General features: G+C 46.2%; 1 protein-coding gene across 3 annotated transcripts in view; it reads right to left on the bottom strand.

The window, feature by feature from the left end:
• Window positions 1-9,258, bottom strand: part of EFR3B (EFR3 homolog B) — an 80,730-nt gene extending 71,472 nt beyond the window's left edge. For 2 of the 3 annotated variants that reach the window (XM_074341755.1, XM_074341756.1), the window contains exon 1: window positions 9,006-9,137. In XM_074341755.1, coding sequence (XP_074197856.1) covers window positions 9,006-9,012 — 7 coding nt within the window. In that variant the 5' untranslated portion in view covers window positions 9,013-9,137. Of the gene's footprint in view, window positions 1-9,005 lie in introns of all 3 variants that reach the window. The other variant, XM_074341759.1, reaches the window with a different exon arrangement.
• Window positions 9,259-18,548: the final 9,290 nt, after the last annotated feature.

Genomic DNA, 18,548 nt, shown 5'->3' with positions numbered 1-18,548 from the left:
CCTGTGCTATACAGTAGGACTTTGTTGTCTATTTTATATACAGTAGTTGGTATCTGCAAATCCCAAACTCCGAATTTATCCCCCCACCTCCCCCAACTTTCCTTCCTGGTAACCATAAGCAGTGTTTTAATCTCACACAAAGCTCTGTGAACACTTGCTTAGGAGACAATGGAGAGAATGAACTTCAACCAGCTGCATGACCCTGGGCAAATTATTGGTCTTTTGAATCTGTGTCCCCAGTTCAACCAGAGACATAATGACATCGACCACCAAAGGGTTGTTCTGAGTGGAGGTAATAAATAGAATGACACACAATAAACATCGCTAAGTTTTAGTAACTTATAAGAATTTAGCATGATCTAAGGATTTAGATAAAGATGTCACCTCTGTCCTCTTTGTGGTCTAAAGAGACTTTCTCATCTTTCTGGCATGGGGATGAGAGGGACACAGTCATGGACAGCCAATTTGCAGATTGTTCTCTAGGAGACAAGAAAGTGCTCAACAGAATCAGTGTCAGGGCTTCCACTCACAGGGCCCCTGTGTGGCGGGCAGACTTCCCAGGGGCGGGGACCCACCTAGCCAAAATTGCAGCATCTCTCTGGTTTGATGTTCTTATTACCAGACCCTTCTGTCTAAGGATTTTAACAAACATAGTCTAAATATGACATACGCATCCTCGTCAGCAGGGATTGCCACTGTTTCTGGAGAGGGCGTGGCCATGCCCCAGAAACATCCATAAGAATTGCTTAGAGAGTGATAATATCCCCTTTCGTAGGTATAGTGTTCTGTAATGCAAATAATGTATGTGGACATTTTCTCATTTGACCCCCTCACCACACGAAGCAAGCTAATTATCCCCTTTTTATAGGGGAAGGAATGGGCTGAGAGAGAGAGGAACTAACTGCCCAGGGCCCTATGGCTAGAAGGTGGCCACTGGGGACTTGGACCACTGTCCCTCTCACATGCAGTCCAGTCCTAACCACCCTTCTCAGAGGCAGGAATCACTGCCTCCAGATTGCCTGGATCTGAAGATGCAGGGAAGGGGTTTTAATTCACAAACTATCAGAAAAATAGAAGCTGCTCCTATGAACAAAGGTCCCAGTCTCTGGGGTCCTTTGTGGTCCTCCAGGCCAACCAGTGACTATGGACCACGTTCTTAAGAGCAATGCCAATCAGGCATGTGTGTGACTCAGCGCTAGCTGCGACAGCCCCCCTCCGCTTGCCTGTCCCCACTCCCCACCCCGCCCCGAGCTGCATGCCCATGCTTCCTTGATTTTCGTGCCATCACTGGCTTTGCGTTCTGTCTCCCAGCCTCACCACCCTACTCTCCTTACTTCTCTCTTACTTACCTTTCCTCTTCTAGGTCCCGCAGACACTTCTGAGGCCCTTTCTCTCTCTAACAAAGCAAAACAATGATAAAGGAGGTGGGAATGGCGCCAAGAGGCAGAGGCTCCAACCAGAAGTGAGACCTCCCAGCCTTCCTGTTGACATGCCTGGGGCCAAAGAGAAGGCACGTCCTCCTCAGGAGTTCACACGACTGTGCACCCTCCTCTCTTTCTAAATTAACACGTGCAAGTCTGTGCGGTACAGTGAGCTTTGCAAAGAAAAGACCTGTATTCTCTGAAATACTCTGAATACTCTAGGGACAGCAGTGTAGAAGGGAGGGTGAGTCCACACTCCAGAGCTGGAATGCCTAGGTTCAATCCAGCCCGATCACGTAACTGTGCAGCCACAAGCTCATCACTAAAACTCCCAGCACCTCAGTTTTCTCATTTCTAAAATGAGAATAATAATTCCCAATTCACAGAATTTGAGGAGGATTAAAGCAATAAATACCTAAAAAGTGCTTAGACTAGTGGTTAGCTTATTGTGGTACCCAAGGAATGGAAACGAAATACTAGTAATTATACTGTTATTCAAAACACAGTTGAGGCTGAAATGTGCAGAAGGTCAGAAGTTATAAAGAGGTAAATTTTAGAAACACTATCTAGCTCAGGCTTCATCCATGCAACAAGGTTTCTGAGCACCTAACCTGTACCAGGCAGTGCTCTTGCGTTCTAAAGATGTGGTAGGGACCAAGAGAAGTGAGCTCCCTGCTTTCATGGAGCTGATGGTCGAGTGCGGAACATGGACAAGAGAATTACTAGATTGTGGTCAATGGCTGTGCAGTGAATTAAAATAAGGCACATGAATGAGAGGGACAGACACCCCCCCTGGGTTATGGAGGCAGGAACAGCTTCTCAAGGGAGCAAACTCTCAAAAGACTCACATTCATTTGTGGAAAGAGAAATAACAACCACAGCTGGAAGAAGGGGCAAGAGTCTCAGCAAGTCCTGGCTGACGGCAAACCAGGAAGGAAGCTGAGAGCAGAGTCAGTGGTAATTTCAGAGCAGAAAGGAATCAGAACCCACAAACTTGCTTTTGGACCAGTTTTCACTGTCTACTAACTGGGATACGGACAACAAAGGAACTATATTTTCAAAAGAAAATTCTAATTTAGACCAATATTTATGAAATACCTGCTCTTTATGGGGGAACTCGGGGAGGAATTACTTTCAGATCTCAGCATCTCAGAAAGCTGTATTTGTCCTAGGCAACTGCATTTTAAAAAAATTTTTATAGATGCCATAAGTCTTGCAAATGACTTTTCTCCTCTATTTTGGCCTACAGGAAGCTCAAAAATGAATTTGCAACAGGCCTCTTGGTAGGTTTGTTTTTTTCCTGATATACCTTTATTTTTGGCTTTGTATTTTTTCTACTTAACTCTTAGATTTTCTTTGCATTGATCTCTTTATTTATTATAGCACAGGTGTGTGTGTGTGTGTATATAAAATATATGCTCCAAATCCTCTCTAGAACTAGTTATAGTTAGATCATAATACGTTTACTGCTCTAGGTAATTTAGCACCTATTTCAAAATAAACTATCTTTTATATCTGCTTATATAACCCACATTTTATGTACCATGAGATTTTTTTTTTTAAGTTTTAATTCACCTTATCCCCACCCACACCCCTCCCACCCACCCAGTCCTACTGCTTTTTTTTTTTTAAGGGGCAAACATCTTCCACAGCATATGCACAATTATAACTGGTCCAGAGATTTCTCACTTCTTAGGCTACCGCCTGTGGCTGCAGCATCAATTTCCTCCTCTTTCCTTCATTTTCCCATCACATACCCCCACCCCCCACAACCATTCTGCACATTGGTCCCCAGTTTCATTTCTTTAAAACATCAATTGAGCAAATCAGCCATTTGACAGTTTTAAACTCTTCACCGGCTCCTACTGCTCACAGGCGTCAGTGAAAAATCCTTATCATGACAAAATTTCCTTCTCCATCACATAATTCTCCACCTACCTGCCCAAATCCAGGTAGGCAGCTCCCCTGACTGTCCCCAGACAGGTCTTCTCTTTCTCCTGCTCCATCCACTTACACTGGTGAGTACCTACCTGGCATGCCCTTCCCCCCAACCATCCCGCCTCAGAATCCCACACAAATGCCTGCTCTCCTTTGAAGCTCTCCCAATGGCTCCACCTCCCAGTGGCCTCTTCCACGTCAAGGTACTACTGGCTGATCATTTGAAGAGTAACTCCACTCCACCTTGCAAAACCGCAATTTTACTGAAACTGTCTTTGTATAATTTAACTCATTTGCCCACTGAAACTGGAATCTTCTTGATAGAAGGAACTTTTATACATTTGTTTATCCCCCATGATGCCCTATATCGTATCATACATAGTTGACACCCACAAATACTGGGAGGTTTATGTCTATTTCCCTTCAAAGCACAAAGCATCAAGCAAATGACAGGCAAGTGGTTAATATCCTCAATAAATAAAGCACTCAGACGCATATGACAATTCACTAAAATGCAAAAGGTTAGAAAAATAGGAAATGTTTAACTTCACTAGTAATAAAGAATACAAGTTAAAATGTTATAATTTTTCTATCAAATCAGCAAAGATTAGGAAAAATTCTAACTTTTAGACAGGTACTCTCATAACTGCTAGTGGGAGTGTAATCAATACAAATTGAAAAAATTTGACAATATGTAACAAATCTTTTAAAATATCTATATACCTTCATCAATCCATTTAGAGGGCTATAACCTAGGGATATTCCAAAGTTCAGAGAAAGCTTTGGGTACCAGGTACTCCTCCCAGGGTTATAGTACTGAATCTTTGTGAACAACTTAAAATATACCATAAGGAAATTGGACATCCATTCTGTGCACTGTTACAAAGCATTAAAATGGTATTAAAAATGGCAGCCAGTGAGTTTGTACTAATTTTGGGGGGGATGTTTATATTCTAAGGTTAAGTAGAAAAAAGTAGAATACCAAATTATGTAAAATGAGTAATTCTAACCACATAAAGAAATTCATGGAAAGAAAGATTAAAACAGTAAAAACAATTAGTTATATTTGTTTATGGTTTACTGTGCTGTCCAGATTTTCTAGGATTGGCTGACTCCCAGAAAAAAAAAAAGATGCTTTTCAAAGTAGATTTTTCTTTTGTTTATACCAGGAACAGTATCACAAGCACTGTTTATTAAGATTATGTGACATAAGTTTTTGTTTACTTTTATTTTTGTCCCTTTTTAAAAATTAAGAAATGGCGAGAAGAGAGAGTTGAAGAAAGAGAAGGAGAAAGTAGGGGCGGCTCTCTTATCTTGATTAATCCCTGCCATGAGGTAGGCGTTGTCATCTTGGAGAGCCAGGAAACAGGCTCGAAAGTCAAGCCCAAGGTTACCTGAGGGGCAGAGCCACCATCACGACCAAGGTAACACACCAGAATCAGGCAACAAAGAGACACAAAAGGGCAAAAGCAGGCGAGCACAAAATCCTAGGGGTAATTTATACAACAGGAGAAAACGTTGGTTCTAGAGGGTAGGATTGTGGATGGTTTTTTCCCTCCTCCCTTCTCCAGATTTTCCATAAGGTGGTATTAACTTTTTATTTTTATTTGTGCACAAGATGAAAACTGCAACCGTTTGAATTCCCTGAACTGTGAGCAGCAAGAGAGAGAAACGAGCTCTACTCACCCCTGACCCCTCCTAGGGGAATACAGTCGGGAGGAGAAAGGTAGGGGGACAGGCCACCCAGCTTCCACCTGAACTAGCCACACACTGCACCACGCGGCTGTCTTAAGATGTGGGGGAAGAGGTCGGAGCGTGCGTGCGTGCGTGTGCGTGCGCATGCGTGAGCGTGCGTGTGGTGGGAGGCACCTGTGATGAGAGCAGCAGGATCTATCGAGCTTTCTGCAAAGGTGAGTCTCTGTCCCGCAGCCCCACCCCCCGTTTCTCCACACCGCCCAACACAGCCCCCCCCCCCCGCTCCACACGTGTGCTCTGTAACGCGCATTTATAGAAAGTTGTGCGCCACTACTGTTTTCCCTACAGTCAGCTTTCTTAACCGCAAATCATGAAGAAAGGCATCCGTTGGGGCTGAGGCAGCACGTAGAAGTGAGGAAGGTCGTCAGAACAGCATTTGTGTTCGTGGGATTGGGCTACACAGACAGTGGTTCCGGGGAAATCCCTCCCAGTCGTCTTTGTGGCCGGCTGCCCTAAATCTGGAGGCTTGTATTTCTTAGAGAGCTCGGCCTCACCTTGGTGGGTAAGGGGGATGCTCTCAGGCGGGACCACCATGGCTCCATCCCAGGGGAGAGGAATAGGAAAACTTTCAGTTATGTAATTCTAACACACACACACGCACGCACACAAAACCTAGTGGGAATCCATTTTTTTTTGCAGAGAATTTGCGCACAATCTTCCTCCTCCGGTACAAAGTGCTTTTATTTTTCCAGGTCCCTTGTCAATCTATGTTCATAAGTATAAACAAGAATGTGGAGAGTCACCTGTATCCTTTTGGAGAGCCATTTCTAGAAAGTGACTGGGGTTGAGGGGTGAGTAAGTAAGTGGTGAGGAGGCAGCTGGGTGAGTTTGGTGAAGGGAAGTCGTTCAGTGGCTTGAGTGGCTAGGTAAGTCAAGGTGGTTTGTGTGTTTAAGCTGGGGTGAAAGGGGATGCAACAGGCATCTTCAGGAGCCAGTAGAGAGGAAGAGAGAAGGGGAAAGGCCCAAGAGGACCTGAAGGGCATAGGCTCTTGAGCAGTTGGTCTTGTGTGTGCAGAATCTCTTAAAATGCACTGTCACATACAGTGTCCAGTGCTGAGGCTCACAAAGACCTGGGCAGTAGATGGGCCACTCATTATTTTATATAGAGATATAATTCCACTTGTCTGAGGTGAAATAGCTGCAAACTGGCTCTAGGTTGAGATGGGCTGACCCCAGATCTAGGATCCTTTCTGTTCCAGATGGAATTGCGTCCTCTCACAGAGAGAGGGGGGCCTTATTCTCCCACAGACTGAAGGAAAAGATGGGGGAGACTGAGGACACAGGAAGGCTGAGTTGCTGGGGGCAGAGGTAAGGTGAGGAGGAGACAGAGGGGAGTTGAAGATCCGTCCAGGAGCATCAAGCAGCTGAGAAGTGGCAGTGGGAGTGAGATTAGACACATTTATAATGGATCCAGTAACCAAGGTGAGTGGTCAAGGGACACCTGTACTTAAAGCTCTTAGGTGACTCTTGGTTCTACATGGGGGCCTCACTGTCCATCAGTTAATAAAATCCCTGGTGGCATTTTCCTGATGAGCATTTACCCAAGGCATCAGGGGAGGGGAAGCGCACTGGGCTAGGAAGCCCCAGTTTTGCTTTTGCCTTATTCCATCAAACTGTGTCACCTTGGATAAATCACTTGGAAAATAAGAACCAAATATAAAAAGTCTATGATTCTATGCCTTCCTAACCTCCCTATCCACATCTTTTTTCATCACTCTGTTGTCTCTGAAAAGGGAATGATAGTAAGTATGACATGGACCATTTCTTTTCATGAAAGTCAAGAAAATACTAAAATCCAGGCCAATGAGCTCTCCCCTTGGAGAGTGGGCACCTCTCACACCAACAAAGACAAGGCTTTGCACTAAGCAAGAAATTATCATCACCCAGCCAGCACTGGCGTGACTTTGCTGCAGGCAACTGCCCAGAGGATTCCTTCTTTGTAATCTTTCTATGAATGATTCAGGGGTAAAGTACCATCTCTTTGCATCTGGAGGCATAAGAACGTATTACAAAGGAGAACTGAAAATCTGTGGTGTATCCAAAAATAGCACCCAGATATGTCAGCTTCCTGGTTCACCTTTCTGTACCATCCAACTCTTCGTTGACTTGCTTCATACAATAGAGGCAGAGTGGGACCCCCCACCCTCACCCCAATGCTCAGGTATCCTGGGATCAGTTATCCAGTGGTGTCAGACTAAATGCTTCGAGGTGACCCAGCAGAACTAGGGTTCCTAACTCTTCCTCATTCTGATGGGCCTTGTCCCAACTCCTTCCCCACTGCAGGTGCCCCTGCAGTCACATGCTTTTGTCAAGTGATCTGCAGCTTTAGGCTGCTCACTCTGCAGAAAAGAATGGGGGAAAACAGAGAGTAAGAAAATATAGCTCTCTCCTGGGAACCTCACAACCTCCTAGCTTATAAAATACAACCTCCTTGTTACCTTCCTGCAGAGTCCCCACTGGCCACCAGAACATGCTCTGAAGTCAAGCTCCCCTCCCACCCCACTCCCCAGCTTTGGCGCATCCAAGAGAAATGATACTTGCTGAAGGGACCTGCTGATGTTTCGACCTGTTCAGAAATGCACATGTGACCAAGGGGGTAGGAAAGGAAGCTCATTAAAAGGCTGAGTGTCTCTAAATAGTGAGGCCCACCGACTGCTAAGCCTTTGCACCGTGTTCACAGCTTCCTGTGCCTCCAACAAACTTCGTGACTCACCAGTCTGTCTGCAGAGTTAGGCAGCTGAGCAGCCTCAGCGATGGGTTAAATTGGGGGAATGTGCTTTTCTTCTGACACTCACCCTTCAGGTGCGGCCTGAGCCCCTACCTGGCAGTAAGGGTGGAAACTGAGCACAGCTCTAGCTCTTTTGCTGGTCCTATAGAGCTGCCAGAGCCCGAGTTCTGATGGACTTAAATCCATAAGGATCCTCTCTCTCCTGTCTGTCTGTCTGTCTGTCTGTCTCTCTCTCTCTCTCTCACACACACACACCAGCTCAGAGCATCTGGAGGCTCTGTAATGCAGTTGATTTCTAGACTGGTCGGGGTCTCCAGTGTTCCATTCGTCAGAGCTGCAATCTGGGACCCAAAGTGCTCTTTTCTTCACCCACACTGCCTCCAAAACCAGAGGAATTCCTGGAAATTTTAAAAGCAGAACAGTGCACCATGAGGGTCTGGCTAACTGTTGCACATCAGTTAAAGGGACAGACGGGGAAGGGGGCAAGAGGTGTCAGGGGACAACAAGAGATGGCTACCCAGAGCTGCGCGGCACCCTCAGCAGCATCTCCCCCTTTCATCGCAGCGGAGGGCATATCTGGAAGTTCGGGAGCCTGGGTCCCACGGGCGGCAGAGGCAGGCGGAGGCCAGGTCCATCCATGGGCGGCGAGACCATACACCCAGAACTGGCTCGCTGTCCAGCCCTCTGCACCGCGGGCGCCACCTCCCACATCCTCGGGGCCGGCACAAGGCAGGCAGCGAGCGTCTCCCTGCAATCCCGGACCAGCTTCCCGCATAAAACTCCCCAGCACAACCCGCTTTGTTAATTCTGCGAATGCTGTCACACGACCACCTCCACCAACACTCCCTGTCTGCTCGGCTCCAAGGGAGACTCGCTCTCCCCAGAACCCAGCCGCTCCGGATCCCTCTAGGCCCCCGCCCCCTGACGGACCACCGCCCACCGGCCCCAGCGCTTGCAAACCAGCGACCCGAAAGACCTCGAAGACCCCAGGGTCCCCGGCCGTGAGCATCTTTGTCCTCTCAGCGCAGAAGCGCGCGCACAGAACCACAGAAAGAGCCTAGCTGGGCACCGCGTTCGCGCCCCCTGGCCTCGCCGGGGCCCCACAAGGGGACAAAGGTCCGCGTCCCGCAAGTTTGCGAGCCTGGAGGCAGAGCCCTCCTTACCGTACATCTTGGCGGGGCGAGCGCCTCCCGGGAGGCCACGTCGCCTGCAGCCAGTCCCCGGCGGCGCCGGCCTTTCATTCACAGCCGAGGCGGCGGATGGCGGCAGCCGGCGGAGGCCCGGGCGGGGCGGGAGCGGGAGCTGAAGCACGGGCTGGACGCGGGAGGGCCGGGGCCGGGAGCCGCGCGCCCATTCAGCAGCCAGGGCTGAGCGCGGCCGGCCTCCGCTCGGGTTTCTGGGCAGGGCTGCGCCGAGAGGGGCGGTGACTATGCTAATTAAGGTCCCTCCCCCCGGGGCTCGGCCACTGCCTGGCCGCCCCGCCCACGTCCCGCCCCGCCCCGCCCAGCCTCGCCCCCCCGCAATTCCCCACCTCGGGTAAACCCAAATCCCTAGATGCGCTCTTCTCAGGCTTTCAACCCTAGGTGCTGGGTGGCGCGTTTTCCAACCGCAACGTCCCCCGGAGGAAGTGATCCACCCGAACTCCCTGCTCCGGTTGGAACGCTCAGGCCCGCAGCTGAGATCTCCCATAACCCGCGGGCCCCAAGAGTTGGAAGGGACACTGAAATCTGCGGAGGTACCCACTCCCCCAGATTTATCCAGGATGAGTTGGGCGCCAGGAAGAGGAATTGGGGGAATAAGCCTCCGCTCTCCCTTGACCTCCTTAATAACCCCCTTCCCTAATTAAGCGCTCAGTTGTGGCCCTCCCTGTCACTCTTGGCCAAGTGCCGGCTACCAAAGCGCGTCCTCCCTGAGTCAGGTACGCAGGAAACGCAGCCCTTCCCACCCCTCAAGCGCTACAGGAAGTCAGCTTGCTTTTCTTCTCCCAGATTCACAAGTGCAAATCACAAGCTTTGCAGCCAGAATCCTCTCTACCGGTGCCCCAGGGCCGACTTCACCTTCTGTGACCGTGTGACAAACAGACACAGATGGACAGAAGGCTCACGCCTGAAGACATCTTCTAGCCCAGCTCTGAGCTTCTCTAAGGCGTCTCACTCAGACTCTACATTTCACACATTTCTGTGCTTTTAACATCTATTCCTTAGTTTCTTCCTTGGCCCATGATTGAGGGGTTTTGTCCTCAAAATATTCTACTAGTAGAAGTTGGGGAGAGGAGAACCTTAAAGATGGTGTAATGTCTCCCATTTTAATGAAGAGAAAACTGAGGCTGTGAGAGATTAATTTATGTTCTTTTTCCTTAGATACACTGAGCTGTGTGTCTATAGGCCAGTCATCTCCCTCTCTGAACCTCAGCTTCCTGCAGGACTGTTGGGAAATTTATGTAAAACCTATATGAGTGTACACAGTGGGCATTCAGTGTATTTATTTTCTTTCCTTCCTCACCCAAGGCAGGGACAGAGCCAAAGAGAGAATGCTGGACTTTCGGATCAGTGCTCTTTTCTGTTGTACCCCAAACCCAAGCTTCCTATTTCTCTCTGGCTTCACCACCTCTTCCCGCTCCCTTGAGGTTCCTTTTGTTCCTTTTGCTTTAACCCTTTACCTCTCTTAGCAGACAGACAAGTCCTAGAGGCCCCATGAAAAACTCTGGGAAGGTTTCTGGAGCTCATATGTAGCCTATACCCTCGGATGACATACAAAGAGTCTCTGCTTTCTACTCTCCAGTTCTAGAACCAGGTCAGGGGACTTTGAGATTTACTGAGAGTCACTTTTGCCCTTGAATCAGGGCAGTGGGGAGAATTTGGAGTCTAATTTGGTCTGGACACCTAGAGATATCCCTACCCCAACAATCTGTGCAACACAAAATATACTCATTAAACACTGCAGTCTGCAGCACAGTGGGAAATGCAGTGTCTGTCTTCACAGAAATCTCTAGGAGGGAGTACAAGACAAATACTAATAAAAACATTGCATGACAATGAAGAATATGGTGAATTGTGCATGAGAAGCACAGACCTCTGTTTAGACCTTCAGAGAGCTGATAGGCTAATTCATTCTTTTTATCAAATATTTACTGCTCTCTTCATACTATGTGCTAGACCCTGTGGAAGGTGCTCAGGAGAGGGGAGACATGCAAAAACTACAATAACGTTTGATAATTACTATGGTGGAGGCCCATAGAAGAGGCAGAGTAGAGCTTCATGAAGAAAAAACATTCAAAATGGGTTTTGAAGAATGGGCAGGATTTCTAGATGTAAAGATAACGTGAATAATTCCAGCCAGAGGGAATACAATTTGCTACGGTCAGAATGGTAGAGGATGGAGAGTCTTATCTGGCTGGAATAGGGTTGAGGACGGGGAGCAGAAGTAGGAAGGGAAGCTGGGAACGTAGTCTGGGGCCATGTTGGGAGGGCCTTGAGCACCCAATCCAAAGGCTTTCCTGTTAAATCTAGGGCTGCCAGATTTAGCAAATAAAAATATAGAATGACCAATTAAATTTGAATTTGAATAAATAAAGCATAATTTTGAGTGTATGTCCCATATTATACTAAAAATTTTTTTGTTTAGCTGAAATTCAGATTCAACCCATGTTTTATCTGGCAGCTTTAGTTAGTGCCATCCTTTGCAAGGGTGTTTCTGGATCCTTATGACTGAACCAGATCTGGAGTTTTTCTCCCCCTCCACCATTGGCATATGGTCCCTAAGGGCACCAGGATGGGGTCACTCTGGCCAGTCTGCATCCTTTGCCATAGGTGCTTTGGCCCAAAGATTCTGGCCCCCCTGGGTCTATACATTCAGTGGTGAAGGAATCTGACCCAGACCCAGCTTCTCTGAGGTCTAGTTGAGATGTTTAGATAAAATATGTGCAGGAAGTGGTACTGTATAAGTCCAGGGAGTGCTATTACTCACACACGAGGAAGCTGAGACTTGAGGGGAACACAATCTTCTGGCTCACAGTTTAAAACAAAAGAGTACAACCCAAGGGCCCCAATATCCAGAATAGTGCACCCATGGAAAAATGCCAAGCAGATATCAGCTATTTAGGAGAACTAGGGAAAGGAGGGAAAGTCAGAATTAGGATTCCCACCCTAACTAGGTCTTACTTTATCTGCAGAAATCCAAAACATGGGATGGCTATGACAGAAAGGAAAGTGGAGAAGAAATAACATTTAGTGCATGCCCACTGAGCCACAGGTTCTGTGCTAGCACCTTACACGGGTTGTCTGATGCAGCGCTCCCAGTGGCCTTGCAAGGTCCGTACTAATATTCCCATTTTACAGCTGGGAAATGGAGGCTCAGCGGGGTGGGAGAACTCTCTAGTAAATGAAATGGAATTCATTTCTGGACCCCCCCCCCCCCCCGGCTGTGCCCTACATACTCTCTACCCTCTACCTTCCTGACTTTGCAAATTGTATTTCCTCTGGCTGGAATTATTATTATTTAAATAAATTTTTTTTGGTGGGTGGAGGTAATTATGTTTATTTTTTGATGGAGGTACTGGGGGTTCTACCCAGGACCTCATGCATGCCAGACACAGACTCTACCACTGAGCTATACCCTCCTCTCTGGCTGGAATTATTTACATTATGTCCACATCAAGAAATCCTACCCATTCTTCAAAGCTCATCTTGAATGGTTTTTTTCTTCACAAGCCTCTGCTCTGCTTCTTCTATGGGCCTCCTCCATAGTAACTGGGATTCTAGAAAGTGAGCAGGAACACAAGCCCAGGAAACTCTCCCCAAGACCCATTTCTTACCACCACACCATGATGCCTTAAATAACCACTGCACTTTAAATTGAGCTGTTCTTCCTAACGATTCCTAAGGTGGTCTAAAGCACAATTCCCCGTTCCCTTGCTTTGCCTGCATTTGCTCCTCTTCCTCACCTGTGTTTCACTCTGCCACTACATGGGTTTGGAGGGAATAGATTAGAGAGCGTCTCAGGCTATCCAGATCAAAGTGGTGCTCTAATTTCCACCCCTTTCCTAGGCCATCAGTGATGGACCCCCTGTGGCATTGGCTAACTTCAGAGCTGGTGGGGGGGGGGGGCCCTCCTGGGACTGTTTGCGTCAGGCCGGAGGAACTATGCCCCAGAAAAGGTTATTATTCTTTGGCCTAAGCTTGCCCTGGTTAACACAGTCACTCTGAACAATGTCCTTTGTTGCAACAGCTCAAATGATCCCCTGTGCTGTGAGCAAGCACCACAATTCCCCGAGTTTCCTTTTGAACCAGAGGCTGAATTTCCCTGAATTTCCCTGCGTTACAGAGGAAGGTATCTAAACAGGAAGCAATCTACAACCATTGCCTAAAACCCAGGACCCTCACTTGCATCCCAGGCTCCACAAGCCAGCCTGTTCTTTAGCCCTGGAGTCTGGCTTCCTGATGCTCCAGCCTCAAACAGCCCACCAGCTCTAAAAGCCTCTAATCTCCCCATCAGCCACACAACTGCAGCAGCTCTTGCTCGGGACACCAGCCTGGAGCAGTCAACAGCTTTAAAGGGCCTTCCAGAGGGAGGGAAGAGGGAAGAAAATGACAGCCCCAGGGAATCCAGCTTCAGGGTTAAAAATCATGAGACCTAATGAAGAGCTGAGGGATAATCAGAGGGAAGAATGGGCCCTTGAGATTGTCATGTAGCTGTTAAGACTGAAATAGAACTCAGGATTCCTGACTCCAGGCCTGGTGACTTGAACCCCTGGCACTTCTCCCCTAAAGCTGTTACCTTGACCTACTTCTCAGAAGCCGCAGGGGAAAGAACAGCCTATAAAAACAATACCCAAGTATAGGAACAGGTGTGTATCCAAGGGCTGAAGAATGCATCTCCACAACACAGAAAACAGCTCAGGAGCCGGGTCAGTAGGACATGCTCTTGGCCAGGTTCCTGAGAGCTGCCTCAGGCTGCAGGAGGGACTCTGGGGAAAGAGTGGCCTGATGCCATGAGAGCAGGGCCTGAGTGTCTGAGGTGGCAAAAGCTGCTGCAGATAGATTTTACTTTCTTTAAACCAGATTTCACCAGAAAGTGAGGGAAGTTTGAGATACTGATTATTGACACATCAAGGTTTAAAAGTGCTTAGCCAGTTCTCCCAGCCACCATCCTTTTCACAGCCTCCAGTTTACCCTGTGTTCACTCTTCAGGGTAGGGTCAGGCTCCCTTCATTAGCTGCTGCTCCCTATGGTCCCTGGAGAAGGGGCTCCTCTTCCACTTGAAGCTCAAATCACTGTCCTCTTGCTCCTGGTAAAAATCTCAGACATTATCACGCCCTTAGCCTTGACTCTTCTATCCTTTCACTCTCTCTTTGCTCCCAGCTGTCAGGAGGAAACTGTTCCCCACCCATTACCTCCACCTCCAGCCTGTGGGATACTGGTCCCTACTGGGAGACCCAAGCCCACCCACACTTCAAAGGCTTTGAAAGCCCGTGGTTGATAGGCATGACTTGGAAGAGAAAAGAAGACACAGGAAGTGGATAGTTGGTCAGATAGGTGATCTCGGAAGGTCAGATCCGGCTTTCCAGGCCAGGCTAAGGAGACCTGCCTCTCACCACGTATGGAAGCAACAGGCTTGCCCAGAAGCTGGCCAACCTGGTCAAAGAACGGTTTAAATGAAATCAACGTGAGGAAGAAAAATACCTCCAGAAAGTTGCAAACCTGGCTACTGGGGAAGAAAACAGAAGGACGTGTGAGATGCTGAACTCTAAGACCTTAAAAGTGGTGCTGGCGGAGGAAGAGCCCTAGGACTTCATTGGGGCCAGATGCCAACTCTCCTAGGAAATTTCCCTGGCCTGCCTGAGCCAAACTCTGGCTCCTCGGCCTTGTCTATTCACTGCCTCAGATTGACTTTAGACCCTGAGATCACCCCTCCTTCTCCTCCAGATGATTCTGACTTAACATTCACTTGCTCAGCTTTTGTCAGCCCTGCAGTTAGGAATCCTTGGCCCATTTCCCCCTTCCTGGATTCTGCTGGGCCACATGACTCCTCTTGGATAATCAGCCCCAATTATCAGCTTCTAAATCTCCAGCCCAGTTCTCACTTTTCTGGCTGATCACTCACTTCAGTCTCATGACAAGATGCTCAGCAAATCTGAGGTGAAAGTAGTGGAGACTCTCAGACATCTATATACTAACATGTGTATAATGAAAACAAATCAATTTGATTTTGAACCCATGAGTATCTGAGGTCTGTTAGAAGTCAGTCATGTTCTGATTTACGCATTTGTCGAGAGTCTGCTACATACAAGAGACTCTGTTAAAAGCGGGGAGAGAGAATTAAGAATGTCCTTGCCATCCAGAAAACTGACAGTTCGGGTAAGTCAAGACAGAAATTAAAGAAGAGACAATAAATGGAAAGACACCCATGTTCATGGATTGGAAGACTTAATATCATTAAGATGTGCAAGTATCCAAAATGACACTCAGAGTCAGTGCAATCCCTATCAAAATTCCAATGGCATTTTTCTCAGAAATAGAAAAAAATTCTTAAAATTCATATGGAACCACAAAAAAAGACTCTGACTAGTCAAAGCAATCTTGAGGAATAGCAAACTGGAGACAAACTTCCTGTTTTCATACTATGTTACAAAATGATAGTAGTCAAAACAGTGTGGTACATAAAGACAGACATATAGATCAAAGGAATAAAATGGAAATCCCAGAAATTAACCCTCACATGTATGGGCAAATGATTTTCAATAAGGGTGTCAAAGCCATTCAATGGGGAAAGGACAGTCTCTTTGACAAATGGTCCTGTGAAAACTAGATACCCACATGCAAAAGAATGAAGTTAGATGCTTATTTTATATCAGACACAAAAATTAACTCAAAATAGATTAAAGGTTTAAATATAAGACCTGAAACTATAAAACCCCTAGAAGAAAACAATTGAAAAAGCTCTTTGACAATGGTCTCAGCAATAATTTTTTGGATATGACACTAAACAAAAAGGTAACAAAAACAAAAATAAACAAATGGAAACCCATCAACCTAAAAAGCTTCTGTATCACAAAAGAAACAATAAAATGAAAGGCAACCTATGGAATGGGAGAAAATATTTACAAACCATATAGCTGATAAGGGGTTAATATCTAAAATATGTAAGAAGCTCATACAACTCAATAGCAAAAAATGAAATTAAATAAATAACCTGATTTTAAAATGGGCAAAAAATCTGAATACACATTTTTCCAAAGAAGACATACAGATGACCAACAGGTATATATAAAAAGGTACCCAACATCCCTAATCATCAGGGAAATAAATGTAAATCAAAACCTCAATGAGATATCACTTCATGTCTGTTAGGATGACTATTATCAGAAAGGCAAGTGATAACAGAAGTTAGTGAGGGTATGGAGAAAAGAGAACCATTGTACACTGTTGGTGGGAACTTAAATTGGTACAGCCAATATGGAAAACAGCGTGGGAGTTACTCAAAAACTTAAAAATAGAGTTACCATATAACTCAGCAATTCCTTTCCTGGGTATATATATCCAAAGAAAATGAAATCAGTATTTTGAAGAGGTATCTGCACTCTCATGTTTATTGCAGCATTATTCACAATAGCCAAGATATGGAAACAACCTAAGCATTCATTAATGGATGAATGGATGAAGAAAACGTGATATATATATATATATACACACACACACACACATATATATAATTTTGTGGCCCAATATATGATCTATCCTGGAGAATGTTCCATGTATGCTTGAGAAAACTGGATCCTGGGTAGCCAAACATCCACATATACCCTTCTTCCCAAATTTCCAACATAAAAACATTCCTACATAATATAATGCAACAATTCCTTCTACAATTAAAAATATACCCATATCCTTCCCAAGAAGAGAAAGCCCTAGCTTGTCAGTTACTGAATTCAGCTCCAAGTCTAGGGTCTCAGAGTGATATCCGTTGTTCCTCATTTCATCACGATCTTGTCTCAATATTTGCATCCTATAAATTAAATGATAATTTTAACTAATACTAACATATTGTATATAAAATAGTGGACAAGAGAGGAAGAAAAAGGTAGAGAGAATTTACTTGAAGTAGATGAAGTATTTAGTATATCAAGGAAGGAAGCACAAGTCAAAATGGACTTGGTAGGGGAAATTTCCCTGCAGTTGGGAAAGCCTCCATCCCTGCCACCATGAGCACTTTGATCCCTCTGAGGAAGCACTGGGGTAGCAACCTGAAGGATGCCTACAGAGTGAGTCATCTGTTCACCTGATTAACTGGGTCCATTCCCTTAGGTTATTCCACATTCTTCTTCCCCAAATGACTTGCCTCAAAGTGACAGTGTTATTTCTGACCAAGAGGTCATTCTAAATACCTCTTCCCCCAAAATTTCCTGCAGTCTTGTTCTCAGTTCTTGACCATGCAGCCGAAACACCAGATGCTGTCCATGATAACCTCAGGTTATCTCTTCTTTCGGACTGTGAGATATGCTGTGTGAAGTTCTGCCTACTAGGATATTCCATCTCAGTTGTCCTCTGGGACTAATCTGAGTGGGGTTGTTACTAGGTTTGCCTGGTTGGGAACTCTGTTACAAGATCATGGAGTTGAGGAAGGGGCAACAATGCAGCAGAAATTGGAAGTGTGACCAAACTTCTCAAATAATTTATTGGGCCTTAAGGACCTGCTTGGACCTTTTCGTATATACACTACTTTCCAGTGTTCTGCTAACCGCACCCAACTTTATGGCATTGTGACTCAGATGATACAAAATTCATGATGGATATCTCAAGATAGCATTGTCACCAGGTGCTCCACAGTTGACATTCACTGCTTTTTCAGAAGCTGGCCAAGAAGGATCTCTCACAAAGATACAGTTGCTTGCTGAAGGGGTCATAGATTTTTGCAGATCCATAAGGGTCTCCACAGTGATTCTCTCAATCAGGTTTGCTACAAGCTCCGTTTAGTGACTCAATCTGCCACTGATAACTCAAGTACCATTTGAATCCACTGGGTCATTAAGGCCACATATGCTGCAGCCTGGAGAATATTTTCTTTCTTTGGGTCCTACTCAAAACTTGGAAGTCTTTCAAGTCACTTGGTAAACAGTTTGGAGAAGCACACCAAAATGTGCAGTATGTTACCTGGGAAGTTCAAGAAGGCCCAGTAAGCACTGGGCCTCTTTCTAGTGATGGGAATACAAGGGGCTAAAACTTGCTCTTTAGTTTGTGTGAGCTCTCCTGACACGACTTAGATCAATGAACTCTAGACGTCACTAGGGTCACAGTCCCCTGTACTTTCTTAGAATTGTCCCTTTCCCCTCTCTCTTTCTTGCATGTTTCCCTCTGCACCCTCCCCTCCAAGGTACCTAAGGTACCTAATACTCCTAGGTCTCCAGATCGGATCATCATGATGTCTTCAGTATGTCACTCTAGCATGATGTCCGGTGGGATAGAAAGACAGTGTCGTCTGCATATCAACTGTAGTACAGAAACAGAGAGATGACATAGTGTTGAGGAAGGTGGTGTATTTCTCTACCAGGTGTTTTCTCTGGTGTTTTCTAATTACTGGAATAAAGAACATTAGAATCTTACAGATCAACTGCCATCTTCTGGGTACCAGAGGCTACAGTGATTTGATTCAGCAGGAGATCCCAACTGGAACAGCAGACACAACTGGAGCATCACCCGGTTAAGCTCATA

Source organism: Camelus bactrianus, chromosome 15, assembly GCF_048773025.1.
Source record: "Camelus bactrianus isolate YW-2024 breed Bactrian camel chromosome 15, ASM4877302v1, whole genome shotgun sequence".
Lineage (NCBI taxonomy): Eukaryota > Metazoa > Chordata > Mammalia > Artiodactyla > Camelidae > Camelus > Camelus bactrianus.
Note: the sequence above shows the minus strand (reverse complement) of the source record. Positions and strands in the feature narration are given on the sequence as shown.